At 44.4% G+C, this 18,110-nt stretch overlaps 1 protein-coding gene across 3 annotated transcripts in view; it reads right to left on the bottom strand.

The window, feature by feature from the left end:
• Positions 1 to 9,563: 9,563 nt before the first annotated feature.
• USP6NL (USP6 N-terminal like) overlaps positions 9,564 to 18,110 on the bottom strand; it is a 138,357-nt gene continuing 129,810 nt past the window's right edge. For all 3 annotated transcript variants that reach the window (XM_043882917.1, XM_043882918.1, XM_043882916.1), the window contains one exon: positions 9,564 to 15,100. In XM_043882917.1, the coding sequence (XP_043738852.1) occupies positions 13,740 to 15,100 (1,361 nt within the window). In that variant the 3' untranslated portion in view covers positions 9,564 to 13,739. The remainder of the gene's footprint in view (positions 15,101 to 18,110) is intronic.

Genomic DNA, 18,110 nt, shown 5'->3' on the forward strand with positions numbered 1-18,110 from the left:
ACAACCCATCCATAAATTAATGTTATGGTATGTTTATTAGTTTCCAGGCCTTCGAATAGTATATCGATTCTGGGCAGAGGCTTAGCATCTGGTTTAGCTGAAGAATTTAATTTTCTACAAACCACAATCTAATCATATCATCTGGTACTCAAACAAACACAAATTCAGTGGCCTTTAAATGCTGATGACTGCACCAGGGCTGAACTCCACTCGGTCTCCACGAGTCGGCCCTGACAATGAGGGTGCTAACAACAACAACGAAAAAAAGGTCAATACAGTGGATTATTTAAAAGGCTAACTACATTCAGTTTAACGGACTGTCCATTTTTCCTGAGTTTATGCTCCTCCTTTCTCACATGTGTAACAACATTCTTTAACATATTTTTAACAAATATATTTGATAAAATAAAAATGGACAGGACTTGCCCAGCAGTCGAGTGGCTAAGACTCTGTGTTTCCACTGCAGGGCACATGGTTCGAGGAAATAAGATCCCACATGCCACAAGGAGCAACCAAAGAAAAAACGACAGTTCTATGTGCCTCAAATTTTGTAAATCATTTCACTCATCCATGAACTCCAAAAGATAGGCCATCCCAGGCTAATGAAACATCCAGTGACTTTTAAAAAGATGGGACAAGTCCAGGCTTAAGACCTCCCCACCCCTTTCTCAAACTGATAAACACCCGCCATTGTTTCTGAGGGGCCAGAGGGGAGGAGAAGACAGCCTCCCAAGCTTTGAAACAGAAGCAAGTCCAGAGTCGACTTACTTGCAGGAAGAGACCAGCAGGGATGGGACTACCCTTGCTTCAAGGTCTCCATGTTTCTGAGATGTCTGACTTCCCAAAAAACACTGTTACTGCCTTTCGAACTTTCACTCACTGGCATCACTTAACCTTTAGCTTTGATATGAAAACAAGCAAGTGTCATTCTGCCCCGGGTCGCACCGTCCTTGGGGTATCAGGATGTGGCCTCCACTAGTGCCCTGGGCTCGGGGTGACAGGCCTGTGACCTCGGCTGCCTTTCAGGGCTGCCCCAGGGGCCCCTCTGATCTCCTACCCTTCTGCCGCCCTGAGCTGAGAGAACAGCAGGACTGTTTGGGAGCGGGGGTGGTGGGAATGGAAGTCTGAAGACCTCTTCACTGAGGATGGCACTTGCTGCCATTGTTGTTTAGTTGCTCAGTTGTGTCCGACTCTCTGTGACCCCATGGACGGTAGCCCACCAGGCTCCTCTGCCCACGGGATTCTCCAGGCAAGAATACTAGAGTGGGTTGCCATTTCCTTTGAGCTCCACCCAAGCCCTGTTAGGCTCATTCATGGTTAAAACCTTTAAATGTTTCCCTAGACGGGACCTGTCTGTCTCGGCTCACTCTTAGCTTTCATCCCTATAAGCCTGGGACACCTCTCCTCTTCAGGGGTCCAAAGCCCTCCTCACCTCCCTCTTATTTAAACATGGCTCCTTCTAACGTCCTAGGCACCTGCCCATTGGTTCTAAACCTTCTTTAGTGTCTGCCCTCAAGGCTTTGAAGTCTTTTTTTTTTTTGCAGGTGATGAAAACTTTTTTTTTTTTTCCCATTTATTTTTATTAGTTGGAGGCTACTTACTTTACAATATTGTGGTTTTTGCCATACATTGACATGAATCCTTGTGTACATAGAACTTCCCTGGCCCTCCCAAACCTACAGTAAGTGACCCCTGACCCCACCTGATGCATGGCCTTCAACCCCACAACACCATCAGCTTCAAGGATGGCCTGATACAAAGGCAGAAGTTGGAAAGCCAACCAAGGTCTAGGTGAATGCTGTTTGTAGCTCTGTTCACTGAGCAAAAAGTCAGACCTCTTTGCATGTCAGCACGTGTCCGGCTATCTCTGTTATTCTTAAAGGGTGAACAGTATTAGTGTTCTTTTACATGGTTATACCCCAATGTAGGAAGCATCACTACAAACAAAGCTAGTGGAGGTGATGGAATTCCAGCTGAGCTATTTCAAATCCTAAAAGACGATGCTGTGAAAGTGCTGCACTCAATATGCCAGCAAATTTGGAAAACTCAGCAGTGGTCACAGGACTGGAAAAGATCAGTTTTCATTGCAATCCCAAAGGGCAATGCCAAAGAATGTTCAAACTACCACACAATTGCACTCATCTCATCCTAGCAAAGTAATGCTCAAAATTCTCCAAGCCAGGCTTCAACAGTACATGAACCATGAACTTCCAGATGTTCAAGCTGGATTTAGAAAAGGCAGAGGAACTTGAGATCAAATTGCCAACATCCGTTGGATCGTAGAAAAAGCAAGAGTTCTAGGAAAACATCTACTTCTGCTTTATTGACTATGTCAAAGCCTTTTACTGTGTAGATCACAAAAAACTGTGGAAAATTCTTCAACAGATGGGAATACCAGACCACCTGACCTGCCTCCTGAGAAATCTGTATGCAGGTCACGAAGCAACAGTTAGAACTGGGCATGGAACAACAGACTGGTTCCAAATCTGGAAAGGAGTACATCAAGGCTGTATATTGTCACTCTGCTTATTTAAATTGTATGCAGAATATATCATCCAAAATGCCAGGCTGGAGGAAGCACAAGCTGGAATCAAGATTGCAGGGAGAAATATCAATAACCTCAGATATGCAGATGACACCACCCTTATGGCAGAAAGCGAAGAGGTATTGAAGAGCCTCTTGATGAACGTGAAAGAGGAGAGTGAAAAAGTTGGCTTAAAATTCAACATTCAGAAAACTAAGATCATGGCATCTGGTCCCATCACTTCATGGCAAATAGATGGGAAAACAATGGAAACAGTGACAGACTTTATTTTTGGGGGGCTCCAAAATCACTGCAGATGGTGACTTCGGCCATGAAATTAAAAGACACTTGCTCCTTGGAAGAAAAGCTATGACAAACCTAGACAGCATATTAAAAAGCAGAGACATTACTTTGCCAACAAAGGTCCATCTAATCAAAGCTATGGTTTTTCCAGTAGTCATGTATGGATGTGAGAGTTGGACTATAAAGAAAGCTGAGCACCAATTGATGTTTTTGAACTGTGGTGTTGGAGAAGACTCCTAAGAGTCCCTTGGATGGCAAGGAGATCCAATCAGTCAATCCTAAAGGAAATCAGTTGTGAATATTCATTTGAAGGACTGATGCTGAAGCTGAAACTCCAACACTTTGGCTACCTGATGTGAAGAACTCATTCATTGGAAAAGACCCTGATGCTGAAAAAGATTGAAGGTGGGAGGAGAAGGGGATGACAGAGGATGAGATGGTTGGATGATGGACTGACTCGATGGACATGAGTTTGGGTAAGCTCCGAGAGTTGGTGATAGACAGGGAAGCCTGGCATGCTACAGTCCATGGGATCACAGAGTCAGACATGACTGAGCAACTGAACTGAACTCAACGTCAATTTAACCGATCCTCTGCTATTGGAAATCCAGGCTATTTCCATTTTTTTCTCTATGACTAACAGTGTTGAGACAAACATCCTTTTACACTCATTTTTTTCTGCTTGTACTTCTGCTCACGCAGTGGTGTGGGACCCGGCACATTGAGGAGGCATGGACATCCTTTCTGCCATCTGGCCTTGTCGGTCACTGCTTCTGTTTAGCAAGAGAGTTCCAGAAGAACACCTACTTCTGCTTTATTGACTATGCCAAACACTTTGTGTGGATCACAAGAAATTCTTAAAGAGGTGTGAATACCGGACCACGTTATCTGCCTCTGAGAAATCTGTATGCAGGTCAAGAAGCAACAGTTAGAACTGGACATGCAACAACAGACTGGTTCCAAATTTAGGAAAGGAGTATGTCAAGGTAACAAGTATTGTCACCTTGCTTATTTAACTTATATGCAGAGTGAAGTGAAAGTTGCTCAGTCGTGTCCGACTCTGCGATCCCGTGGACTATGCAGTCCATGGAATTCTCCAGGCCAGAATACTGGAGTGGGTAACTAGTGACTGAACTGAATTACGGGCAGGATGGAGAATATGTTTAATAGCTTTGTACTTCTCTATCCGTACATTTTCTCTTACTGTTCTTTGCTCATATACCACTCGGGTGTACTTAACAAGTCTCAAGGGGGATAATCTAGCTTCAAATATAAGTGATATTAGTCCATTCCCTATACAAACATTTCTACTCATCGTTCAACCTCACTGAGCACGTTTGTCCCAGGCACTGTATTGCACATCATGTACATATGTACATCATCTCAGTACATCTTCAGAGCAGGCCTGTGGAGAACGCCTCATCTTCTCTGTTTCACTCAAGAGGCTAAGGTTCAAAGAGGCTAGTGGAAAAGCTGAGACTCATCAGCATTGGAGAGGCAGTGGAAAAGCTGCAAACCTGAGTTCTTTCCAGACACCACTCCACCCTCTAGATAGAAATGCCCTCACGTGATTGTAAGGTGTTCGCAGACAGTAACAGAAGGCGGCCATAGAAGCTAGAACAACAATGATGTAGTGGCGGAGGTGGGGCGACACCTCCTTTCCTCATGGTCAAACCAGTCTGCCTGGCAGCACAGGCAGGCGTCACTCGCGGCTTCTCAGCGGAGGTTTTGACCCCAGGACTCTGGCTGCTTGTGGCTTATTCCTATCCAACTGCACCACGTGTTTCGGGTCTGAGGGACAGACTACAGAGTCGTGAACTGTTGGGCTGCTGTGGGCTTAATTTTTAAGAATCCTAATCCCTGAGCCCCACCCCCAGAGATCTGCCTCATTCATCTGGGGTGGCCCGCCACCAGCATTCTGGGCAGCTTCCCAAGTGACTCTCGTTCACCACCCTGGGTGAGACCTGCTCTCTGAGGTCATCTCCACCAGCCTGTCCAGCTCCAACGCCTACAGTTTAGAGCTGAGAAATTGAGGCCCGGAAGGGAATGTGGCTTTCCCAAGCTCACCCTGCTGGTGAGTGGCAGCTCAGACTGGCTCACAGCTATGAGGACTTCCAGTCCACTCCACCGAGCTGTGGACAGCCAGGGCCATCACTCTCTGCCCTTTCAGAGGTGGTCCTGCTAATGGTGATTTGTGGGTACAGATATGGTTGATGATTTAAGACTGCCTTCACATAGCAACCTGAGTGTCTGGGTCTTATTTGCGCCTTTGCTTCCGTCCTCTGCTCCCTGGCTGTCCTGTGAGGGTCGCTCACTTCCCATGGCTGTGAGCTGGTTTCCTCCGTGCGTTTCCGTGGTGACTTCCCCACCGGTCCAACCTGAGCCGCGTCTTTTCTCATAAGCATCATGTTCGTGCTTGTCATACAGGGGCTGAGCGCACTGGGTTCCCCACCCTCCTGGTCCCTGCCATAGATGTGGGTCTTCATTTGTAACAAAGCATGAGTGCCAACCTTCCCCACACGTCCGCCTGCTCCACGATGCCACGAGGCCATCTGTTCTTTGCTCACCACTGTCTTCAGACCACGTGACGTGGCACCTGCCCAAAGCAGACACAGGCCTGGGGCGGGGGCACCCCCCCTTAGAGAGTTTGGGGCAGAACCCTTTCAGACTCTCCCCTCCACCTCCAGAGTTTGCAGATCAGAGAACCCAGGCCCAAAGAGGCTCGGGGACCTGCCTGGAGTCACACCAGGATTTCCGTGGAGCTGATGAATGCAGTCAAGACCGGCTGAGCTTTCTGGGAGCCGTGGCTCGTCGTGGATTCATATTTGGCTTTCAGAGGAGTGAGCCTCTCCGCGTCCACACACGGCGACTCCCACATCAAATCTCCTTAGCGTACCACAGGTGCAGCAGAACTGACAGAAGTGCCCTCCAAAGTCAAGGGTGTTCCAGGGAAGGGCGCGAGAGCTGTCTTGACGCAGCCGGCTTTATCTTCAAATTATGCTGCCTTTCCTCCAAATTAAAGTGGAGAGTTTGATCTTCAGGGAGTTTTAATTATTGACATTTTAATCTCCAGGAATATGGAAAGTAACAAACTGGAATAAAACCAAGAGCAGCCTGGTAGCGGTTCCCAAGTGTGTGAAGAGTCAGAACTGCCCTCTGACTGACATAATTTTCCCCATGTAGATCCACCCCTCCCACTATGCTCCCACCCTTCTCTGGAGAGAGTGGCATTGCTTCCCACACATGCCCACCTGGCCGTGGCTCTAGGAGTCACAGCAGATGACAGCCCCAGTGCCCTGGCAAACTCCAATCACCTCTTCAGTCAAGTCACTGGATCTTTCTCCTGCACTTAGGCTGCTGACCTTTCCTCCTTCATGGGACCCCCACCCCCCCACCCAGGGCCCCTCCTCTCCCATCGCCCTGTGTTACCCTCCCCCCATGTGCCATTGTCATGACACGCGTGCGGCTGTGTTGCTCATGAGACTCTCAGCTCCACGAAGTCAGGACTGTGGCCCTCCTGGTCACTAACGCCCAGCTCTGTGGGGGCCGGGAGGACAGTTAACCTTCCTCATTACTGTCACGTGGTGATGCCGTCCTGGACACTGCGCCAATAAGCTGGTTGAATCCTCACACCTCCAGGAAAGGAGCACTATGGTCTGCATGCTCCAGAGAAGGACATGGGTGCTATGGTCCTGCTCCTCCTTCCCCAGGACGGAGGCCAGCGGATGTCTGGGCCACTGACTTCAAACTTGACTCAGTCTGACTCGGAAGCTCTGTCCTCAATCACCAGGCCTCTGGGTGCCGTGGAACCCCAGTCCAGGCCGGTCCCTCTGAGTCCTTCACACTCCCCTCCCTGGGGCACCTCTCAACAGTCAGTGATGCCCTGCTCTCCCGTCCCCAGCTCATCTCCTCCCCAGGCAGGTGCTCTCCTATGACCTGACCCCTACGTGCCGGCAAGTCCAAATCTTTCTGCAATCGCCAGCTGTCCATCAGCACGATGTGTCCGTACCCCACTGTTCAGATTCTACGTGTCCAAATAGAAGCCGTCTCCTCGCCAACCCTAAACCTGCTCCTTCTCTTGGATTCATCAGATGGTGGCCTCACTGTCCCTCCCGGGGCCCAACCAGGGAACTGCAGAAATCAACCTCCGGCCTTTCATTCCCCTCAGCAGTACAGAATGATGTGTGCAAACACACAGGTTCTGAAGAACACAATTCTAGTCACAAGTGCAAGAAAAATACAACAGGAATAACTTTAACAAAAGAAGCGTAACACTCGACCCGGAAGAGTCAAAACAAGTTGAGAAAGAACAAAGTTGGAGGATGTACACTTCTTGTTTTCGAAACTTAAACACTTATATAATATGATTCATTGATTTTTTGATAGAGGTACTAAGGCAATTCAGTTTTGGAAAGCACTGTCTTTTAAACTTGGTTCTGAGACCACTGAACATGCATTATCAACTTAGATCCTTCCCTCACACCTTATACAGTAATAATTTCACATGGCTCATAGATCTAAATGTAAGAGCTAAACTGTAAAACTTCTGAAATAAGACACGGGAGAAAAATCATTTGTCATTTTGGGTTAGGCAGAGAGATACAATACTAAAAGCATGATCCACAGAGAAAAAAACAATAAACTGGACTTCATTAAAATTAAAAACATTCATACTTCAAAAGACATCATTAAGAAACTGAAAAGACATGTCACAGACTGGGAGAAAATATTTGCAAATCTTATGTCTTACAAAGGATTTGTACCCAGAGTATTTTAAGAATGCTTACTTTTAAAGAATAAGAAAACCCAATTAAACAAGTGAGCAAAAGATATGACTAGAGATTTCACCAAAGAATACACACAAATGAGTCATAAAAACATGAAGAAATGCTCAACATCATTAGCCATTTGAGAAATGCAAATCAACGCCACAATGAGATATCACTTCACACCGACTAGAATGGCTTTAACCAGAAATATAAAACAACAAGCATCGGTGAGGACGTGGAGAAATCAGACCCCTCATACATTGCTGGTGGGAAGGTAAATGATATAGATATGATGGGAAAAGTGTGGCAGCTTCTTAAAAGTTAAACACAAACATCATAAAAGCTAGCAACAGCACGCCTAAATACGTACCCAAGGAAAATGAAAACAAGGCCACGCAAACTTGACACAAACGTGTGAAAATAATCCAAATGTCTATCAATTGGTAACTTGAGGAACAAAATGTGATAGTCATACAACAGAATCCTATTCAGCAATTAAGAAAGTGGATACTGACACTTCCTACCCATGGATGAACCTCAAAAAGCAAAAGAAGCCAGATGCAAAAAACCCCAAATATTGTTTGATTCCATTTCTATTAAAGGTCCAGAAAAGGCAAATCAGAAGGATAGATGGTGGATTAACAGCTGCCTGAAGCTGTGGGTGGGAATGGGTCCTGCAAATGGGGAAAAGAGAGTTTCTGAGGTAATGGAAATGTTCTAAGATTGGTTTGCTGTGATGGTTGCAAAACTCTGTAAACTTACTAAAAAAATCACTGATGTGTATACTTAAATGGGTGAATTTTATGGTAGGTTAAGTAATACTTTCTTAAAATTGTCAGTGAGGGAATGGAAGTTCTAGACTCAGATTCAAGTCCTGCCTGGGTCTCTTTTCCTACCAGCTGCATAACTTGGGGCAAATCACTTCAACTCTGTGAGCCTTAGTTTTCTCACATGTAAACGGGGAATTAAGGTCATACACTTCAGTTATTGTGAGAATTGAGTTAATACAGGTAATATGCCTAGCACAATGCCAGACACACAGCGAGCATTCAGTAATGTTAGCTATTATCCCTAATTGTTATGATTACATTCAATCGATTATCAAGTTTCGCCGATTTTTACTTGGTAAATAGTTCTCAAGTTCATCACCTTTTCTTGTTAATTTCTCCCCTGGTGCTGAGATCTGTACTACCTTTTAGAAATAACACCTGTTGCAACTGTCCAAACTTCCCCCAGGCCTGTACCCCTACATCTGCCTCAATAGGGCACACAGGTCCCCAGGACAGCTCTCTGCAGACTTTCCCACCCTATCCCAGACACACACACCAAAGCGAGAACTTCCCCCCGCCCCCCACACACGCCATGAGGTTGCTCGTCCATCCCTTCTCTCCAAACGCCCCTCCCCTTCCCTTCAGTCCGTCTACTCTGAGCACTCTCCCGCACAGGCCGTCCCAGACCCTCCAGCACTGGGCTCTTCTGCACCCAGTGGTCACCTGTACACGTCCCATCGCCAACATTGATCGGAGACACAGACTATAAAATGCACCTCCTATCTTGAAGTATGAACCCAGCACAGTCCCAAGGCAACTAGTACACCGTAGGGGCTCAATGAAATGCTGCCTGGTCAGGTGTGGACACCAGTGTGCAGCACATTCTCGGCTTCTCCATGGGCTTCCTGACGGCTTGGGCTTCTTTTCAGCAGGTCACTTAAGCAAAGTGACAGAAGTTATCCAGGAAAACGGAAATCCTCGTAAGGCTCGACCTATCTGGAAGAACTGTTGTAAGAGATGATGAGAGGAAGCACAGGGTCTGGCCTTGGGCTGAAGTCACTGCCACTTCCCACCACTGCCAGCAGCTCATCAGAAACACGAGATGGCTGGGGATGTTCATCTGTCCAGTTGAAATTTTCCTAACTTACCCGAAATCAGTTTCAAAACTCTGAAACGGGTCTGTTAAGAATTTTTGAGACAGCTCACAGCGGGAATATACAATTGATAAAAAAAAAAAAAAATTCCCCAATTAGTTTTAATGAGCAGCAGGGGTGAAGATCCACTCCTATGAAATCTGTTATTTTTTTCCTCTATTTTTCAGGATTCTTACTGATAAAATGGTGGCAGTTATGCTTAGATTTATCAGTAACAGAAACCCTTCTGAGAGTACAATTCACAAATAAATATTAAATGGAATCCTTTCTTCCTGTTCTCAACACCTTAGGTCATTGTAAAAGTTAAGTCTGACTTATTAAAACTGTCTGATCGCTAAGTATTAATGTTAGTATTAGAAATGAAATTTAAAATCCATTAAAGGACAATTAAAACAAAGAAACAGACTGCCAAAACCAATCTTAAATAACCCACAATCAAGAACATCTGAAAACAAAGGCGTGAATCTAAAAGATAACTGAGAAGTAATAATATTTCCAAAAGATTAAGCTGTAGATCCTGTGTGAATAAAGCCCTATTTGTGGACCTGGAATGTTTTTCTCTAATCATAAAAAAAGTAAAGAAAAGGGATCTTAGCGAAATATTGACTAGGCATCATTTTTGTGCTTATGGTGTAACGAGCCCTGAGACAAAGATCGGAAATGATTAAATATAAAGTGACACTCACAGTGACATAAAACTTAGTATCAGAATCTTCTTAAAATGAAAAAAAAGTTAAAACAATCATATCACATCCTGTAAACGTCTATTTTGCTTCTTTGGAGATGTCCCACTGACTGAATCTCTTTTCCTTCTTTAGAGAAACATTCTGTCGTTGATGGTGCAGGGGATCAGGACCTGCCACCCCAAAGCAGGCCACTTTGGGGGTACGAATGACCGCTGGGCTGGTTACCGGAGGCCCTGAAATCCTTTACCTGCCTGAAAGCAGAGCCTTCCCAAAGAATGCAATTGTCGTAAATCCCCTCCCCAGGCAACTTCAAATCTCCTCTTCTGGCGCCCCACTCAGCCCCCCAGGACAAATGATCATTTCTCCTATCTGCTTTGCTAAAGGCCCATTTATTTTCTAGAAAGTCATTTGCTTTTAAGTGCCCTTTCTTCCCCATCCCTTTCCCCAACTAAGCTGGGTGGAGAAAGCTTAGTTGGGGAAAGCTAACCCTCCCTTGGAGCAACTCATCACTGGATACCACGTGAAGGCGGGACACACATGTTATAATGACCTTCTGGTTGCCTTTCTCCTGCTCGTCTGCCCTTTATCAGCCCAACCTACGAGGTCTGGATGGAGAACCTAGAGGGCAGGAGGAAGAGTAATTCTGTTCCTCCCCTGTATGTCTGGTTTGACAGTAGAGACATCTGTCGGCTCCCAAAGCTGTCTTCTGTTTTAAACATCCTGGAAACAACATAAGCACCTGAAAGAGTTGAAGTTTTAAAACTCTCTGAGACACTAGGTCTAGTTTCTTTAATTTTTCAAACTATTAAAAAAATATATAAACTATATCAAAGTGCTTACTGTGTTAAGCAAAACTGCTATGAAGAAAAGACTTAATGGTGGTAAAATATTTACCTCGTATATATCTAGAGAAAACAATGAAGATCCTTACCAGATTTTTTCTAAATATACTTAACCTCCTATAAGAATATTATTCCATCTTTTAACATTTCATTCTTTATCTTTTATTAAAAGATAAATTTGAAAGAGTAAAACTGGATGGAGGCAAAATAAGTTCAAATTAAATTTTCCTACTTGAAAAGCCAACAGCTACATTTCACAATGGGGGGAAACTGAAAATAATACCTTATTGCTATTAAAAGGGCTTCCCTTGTGGCTCAGCTGGTAAAGAATCCACCTGCAATGTGGGAGACCTGGTTCAATCCCTGGGTTGGGAAGATCCCCTGGAAAAGGGAAAGGCTACCCTCTCCAGTATGCTGGCCTGGAGAATCCCATGACTATATGTCCATGGGGATAGCAATGAGTTGGACACAACTGAGTGAATTTCACACACTAACAGACTTGTAAGCTATTAAAAATGGCTGATTAAATAAAGGCAGGTGATACGGTTCTAAATACAGAATTACTGGAAACTAGTAAAGCATGTAACATAGAACTGCAATATATATAGGCATGGAGGCAAATAATGGGTCATATCTACTCAGTTAGAAGGGAACAAGGTTTAGAAAAATCAGAGATGCCATATGAAAAAAGCACATAAAAGACACAAACAAAATATACTTCTTTAGCATGTTAAAAACAATCACATCAAAAAAAGTATACAGATAAAAAATGTCATAGATGACATAAGAAAATAGTGTGTGTGTATATATTTTTTGCATATATATATATATAAATCTACAGTATTTACCACTGTTGATATATATATATTTTGAAGCAGCTCTGATGCTGCTATCATAAACTAAATTGTACAGCTTGGATTATTACAAGTCACAGAATCATGGTTTAAAATTGGAGTTCACATCCCCAGCTACATTTTTATATACATTTATTTCTCAGCTTCCACATGATCTGAATCAGGAGCCTTGTGGTATTGGGATTTTGTCAGAGTTTCTGTGCAGTGCTCAGCTGCTAACACACTGCATTTGTTTTGCCCTTTAATAACATCATTACCAAGTTGATTAAAATTACATTAGACTCATTATATACATAAAAAATATTGTCACATTCACTAGCTAAACAAATGTTACTCTCATTTTAAAACATATACTTCTGTACCTTGAAAGCTTAAAAGCCCCAACTTACAAGAAGAACCATCAATGTTAGGTTTTCTCTTCTCTACTGTTTGAACAAGAGCAAAGTGAGGGTGAAAACCAGCTCTCCAGTGAAACCCAAAGACAGAGTTTCTTGGAGTGCCCAAAACTTGGTTGCCGTTCTGGTCATTGTAGTGTAAAAGAACATTCTGAAAGATACTGCTGATTTGTTACCATGAAACTGAACTTTTTTCACTGAAACAACCAACCAAAAAAAGATTTCTGAAAATATGATAGCCATGCTATTAAAAAAAAAAAAAGGACCAAAATCTGAGATTCCTAGTAATAATTAGGATCGTTTTTTACAATTTTACAAAGCAATAATTTAATGGCCTAAGAGCAGCAATATCCACTGACTACATTCTTTAAAGGAAGAGGGCCAGGAAAAGACCATATAAGTATCTCCCTGCCCTTTGTAGGGAGGTTTCACAGGAATTTAAGGGACAGAAGTAAGAAAGGACCATATTGTTAATCCTGCTTTCAAATGAATTTCAAAGCAGTTGGTTCTGCTATGAGTGACTGATGATTGGTAACTTGCAACTTCAGCTGGCATCCACTGGAGAGTTATGCGCGCACTTTCTGGGCGTCTGGCAAGCATACTCTGCTCTGAGCTTTACAGGAGTCAGACCAGAAAAAGGCAGAGACACACGAAAGCTGATTTCTCTGTGAACACGGACACACTGCGTGCTGCACTTCTGAAAACAAAACTTAAACTGTGCTGATTTTTTAAGCACCATTAACTGGTTAGCCTTCCTCTCCAATGTCTTTAATTTTCAGATTGAAAACTGAATGAGAAAGCTGAGCATTCCATGAGACGCCAAATTAAATCAGGGCAAACCCTCAAGTCAGTTTAGGACCTGGGTTAAAAATACAAGGGGGGGGGGGGGGGGCGGGGGCTGCGGACAAAACTTGACTAAAAGGTAAGTTAGGGAAAAGAATAAATTATTCCATGGATCTACATTGAAAGTTATTTTCTTCAAAACCTTTTTTTAGTTCTGTGTTTGACTGTATATGGGTAGATGCCTATATAGTAGCTATTAAAAAACACCATACACTAGGGACAGCCTTAAAAATACCTATTCTACCGCTTTTCAGTGCTCTGTAACATTACTCAAAATAGAATGGGCTAAGAGAGTACAAATATTCAGATTTTGGAAAAAGATATAAATGAAACTGTGCGTGCATCCCTAAATGCTATTGCTATATTTCCAGGTTAAATTCCTTTTAATGGGTTCAGTGATGATGCACGTTAAAAGCTCATTGTTAAGCGGCATCTAGGTGGGGATGAAATCACTTCCATATATTCTTATTACTGACATACATGAGAACTGTGCGAGTTCTTTACAATTGTATAAAATACTGCTTTGGCAATTATAAACGTAGCAATTCAGGTCTCATACGGTTTCTAGTCTCTTGTCTGCAGCAAGTACAGATGAATTCTTACAGCAATACTGACTCCTGAATAGAGAGTCCATCCCGATTTCTGTAGTGATACGCTGGAGGTGAGGGCCCTGAATACTGAAACCCGGGTGAAGTGGCGTCTTCCAGAGCTGGGGAAGTTCTATACCGCACTGGACCATCTACGGAGACTGCGGGGAGGGCGTGGTCCTGATAGGGGGTGTGGTGAAACGTGGGGTGTCTTGGGAAACTGCTCAAGTGGCCACGGTTGACATCTCTTGTCCACGGCTGTCCGTGCATCTCTGGTCTCCACGTGTAACCAACTTCTGACCATTTTCTGTTATCTGGCAATCCATCCCCTGGAGGAAGGATGAATTTCCCATTCTTTGGGGACCCTGAATTGCCCGAATATCCGCCGGCACCAAAATCAGCAGGGAGAACTTCTATTCGACTCGACGGCTGGACCAGAGGAGTCGGGCGGCTGTGAGATTTCTCTGGAGAAGCGCTGACTGGAAGCGCGGAGCCGTAAGGTCTCCAGGAAGGATTCGTGTGAGCCCCGGGGGGGAACGGGAAGCTGCTGTTGGCGGCGGGGACCCGTTTTGGAGAGCTGCCCTGGTAGGTGGGGGGGTTACTGTACAAAGGAGGGTGCGCGGCCCCGCGATCTTCCCCGTCTGGCAGGAACGGGTGCGGGGCGTAACTCGTGGGCAGGACTTTGAAGGCGAACTTGGGCGGGGCCCTGGACGGGCTGGCGCCGGGCTCGGAGGGCCTCCGGGGGCTCTGCGCCCGCGCGCGCTCCAGCGCCTCCTCCACAGCGCCGCCCGGACCGTCCTCAGGCACGTTGTCGTACTGCGAGGCGGTGGAGCCGCGCTTGCCCTCCTCTGCGTCCAGCACCTTCGTCTTCTGCCTCACGTGCGCGGCCCGGGGGTCGGCGAGCGCGGGGGGTGCGGCCCGGCTCCGGCCTTCCACGGCGGACTTGGCGGTCTTCTCCAGAACCGCGGCCTCGGAAGGCTTGTGCCATCGGGGCGCGAACTCCTTCCGGGCGCGCGAGGTGGCGTTGCTGTTCTGATTGGCCGCCGCGTGGTTGTACTGCCCGGAGCCGTCCTGGGCGGCCGGCGGGAGTCTCCTCTGCGCCTGCGCCTCAGCCTCGTCGCGAAGCCTCTTACCCTCCTCGTCCGACGACTTCCGCCGATGCTGCCTCGCCCTCTCCGGGGTGCCGGTGCGGCGTGGGTGGGGCGGGGAAGGGTCGTGGGTCTTGAGGGGCGAGCCGCTGCCTCTCCGACCGCCAGGGTGAGGACTCGACCTGCCCACGCTCCTCTGTCCGTTGCTCAGGTGAGCGACACCAGCCGACTGACCTTCAGGGGGAAGCTGCCCCAAAGGTTTTTTTGGAAATTCATCCTCTTTGCCTAAAGGGAAAGACACATTCATAAGTGCCATATGTGCATGAGCAAACAGGACCAAACCTAAGACCTGCATGAATGAATTACTGCTTACTCTTCACATGCGCACTCAACATGCATACCCGCACAGAGACATGCAGCATTTTAGTAGCTTAGGAGAAGCATTTTTTAGAGTGATCGACACGAAAACATTCCAAAACTCAGAAGTCTTATTAGGCAATGTGCAGATGAGAAGATTTTATATAACCCTATATGAGTAGTAAGAAAAAGTGAAAGTGATAGTGACTCCGTAGTGTCCCACTCTTTGGGATTCAATGGACTGTAGCCCACCAGGTTCCTCTGTCCATGGGATTTCCCAGGCAAGAATACTAGAGTGGGTGGGTAGCCATTCCCTTCTCCAGGGGATCTTTTGGACCGTCAGATCAAAGCTGGCTCTCCTGCACTGCAGGCAGTTTCTTTACCATCTGAGCCAACAGGGAAGCCCCATGAGTAAGGGTCACAGAATTGTGTAAGATGGTTCTTAAATTTTGTTAAGCTGTATCATTACCTGCTTTTTCAAAAATGCAAAGCTGATATTCTCATTTCTATTCCTAAAACAATCTTACAGGTCAGTAGTTCAATGTCTTACCATTACATTCCTTCCACTTAAGCATTCCTCAACTAAAAGAGTTTAGAATCTCAGTAAAATAGTTTCTATCAACTTCAAGCAAGTCTGCCAAATTTAAAGGTCAAGTGATGACCAATTGTGGCTCCAAGTTGTACCCAAATAGCTCATTATTATTCTCTCAAGTAACTCCACAGGATAAAAAGAAACAATATTCTGTACTTCCAAATTAATATTCTAACAAGGTCCTACTTTAAATGCAAAAAAAGGAAAAAAGAATAAAAAGGAGAAAATCATATTAGATACTTTTAGTTTTACATTTCAAATAACATCAGAAAACTAAAGAGGAATTAAAGGAATGTGCATTTAGTAAAGAGTGTTTAAAAACAATCCACCATAATATGGACACCCATAAATACCATCTTGAAAAGATGAGAGATTTCACTTGTAAAAATTCCAAAGTTTAAGATATATGCTTTCTACCTGTCACTACAAAATCATACACTCTCACTTAAAAATAAGTCGTTTCTCTCTTCAAATGTCTCCCCAACTAACAAATAGTTAGGAGGAAGCCATGGGTCCACAGTTGTAAGCAGGCAGATACCACCTTGTTTTCATGTAGCTCATGGTTTAGGTGATAACTGTATTATTTACCCACATATCATAATTTTAAGATTTTAAAAAGTTCAATGAGCTTTTCTTTGGGAGGGAGCAGAGAATGATGGTAAATAACCTTTAAATAGATGAGCTGTCAGAATCAGAGTTACTGAGCTAAAAATAAACTGTTTTCCTAATTCAGTGGTTTTTTTAACTTTTTAAAAGGAAATTCTCTTTCTCAAATGAACTCTCATATGAAACTCCAATAAATAAAAAAAAATATAAACAAAGCTGCTCTAAGTGGAAAGAAGAAGTAGGGAGGAAAGAAGACTAAGAGAGAGAATTGAACATTTGGGGAAAATAATACCACATCATATCCTGCCCTATGTTCTCATATCCAGAGATTTCCATCGTGAAATTTTCTGGATACATAAAAGGAAAGCATCAGCAAAGACTGATAGGATGCATGGTAAAATGCGGAATTACAAATATAAGGCCTGTGTTTCTCAGGAAAAGGAATGAAAAAATGAGGAGGAAGTAATAGACTGAGGTGGTAATTTCATGCCTGAAGCAAAATGGAAAGGTATGTGTTATACATATGAGGGATTTTTAATTTTTCAATATAAAGGGTAAGAAAAGTATTCACCTTACACTTAACACTACTTTACATTCAAGCCAATATACGCATTTCTCTAAGAAGAGACATTAACATTCTATGCATCTACACATCATATTAGAATTAAAAGAAAATTTTAGCATGTTCCATTTACTGAATGGTCAAGAGGCCAAAATCCACACCGGGAGGGAAAAAATCTGCAACTGTTCTAAAACATCCAAAAAGTCGCTTCTTAAAGGTCTTTCACAGTCACCCATAATACATCTCCTTTTCACCTTAGGAGTCGATAACCGGCTCAAAGTGCAGTCCTACTTATTTTGCAGTCTTTCCTATAGTGTCTAAAATAGTAACAGAATCACAAGTAAGGTTTTGACAAAATGTCCACTTGTTCATATGTAATTAATCTTAATTAGAGTAATGATGTATCATTCAAATAAACAGTACAGAAACATAACAATTATAAACACCCAAGATCTATATAGCTAAGAAACTACATATAGCAGGGTTTGGAGAAAAAAAAAATCCAGTGCAAACAAAGGGACATGGTGTCTATAATTAACTGCTAAATGTCAGTCTCTCACTAGGAAGGAGGACTCTGTAAAAGGTGACAATGAATACCTCAACTGAACAAAGATATTTAGAGGATACAGCTCCTTAGCTCCCATAAAGATAAGTAGGAAAAAAGAAGAGTACTTTGAAAGATGCAATAGACAAGCATATAAGAAAGAGCCTTCTAAAACCTAAGTGCTTAAAAACCCTAACTCCTCCCCATATTATGGACAGTAATGAAGGTTAAGTTAGGAGGCCTACGCGGGAGGGCTAAGTGTATTCCCAGGCACCAGGGCCGGACTGCAGTGCTGGGATCTGCATAACTTAAAACAGCATCAGACAGCAACTACTGTCCACAGTGACCTGTGTCTGGGGAGCAGGGTAGGGCCATGACTCCGCACCCACTTCTGTCTTCTACCAGCAGCTGCTGACGGATGACATGTGGATCCTGCCACGTTCAGTTTATTCCTGTGACTGACCCAACCCCTCTGAAGAGCGCAAATCCTCAGCAGTTCAAGGGCAAGCAAATGTACACTTGTTCACATTTCTAAGGGCCTCCGTGGCGGTGGGAAGGGCCCTGTTTCTCAAGAGGAGGAGTGAGAAGGGGTGGAGAGGAGGGACCCGAGGAGAAGGAAGGGGAAGAGGGGAGG

Source organism: Cervus elaphus, chromosome 23 (assembly GCF_910594005.1).
Source record: "Cervus elaphus chromosome 23, mCerEla1.1, whole genome shotgun sequence".
Lineage (NCBI taxonomy): Eukaryota > Metazoa > Chordata > Mammalia > Artiodactyla > Cervidae > Cervus > Cervus elaphus.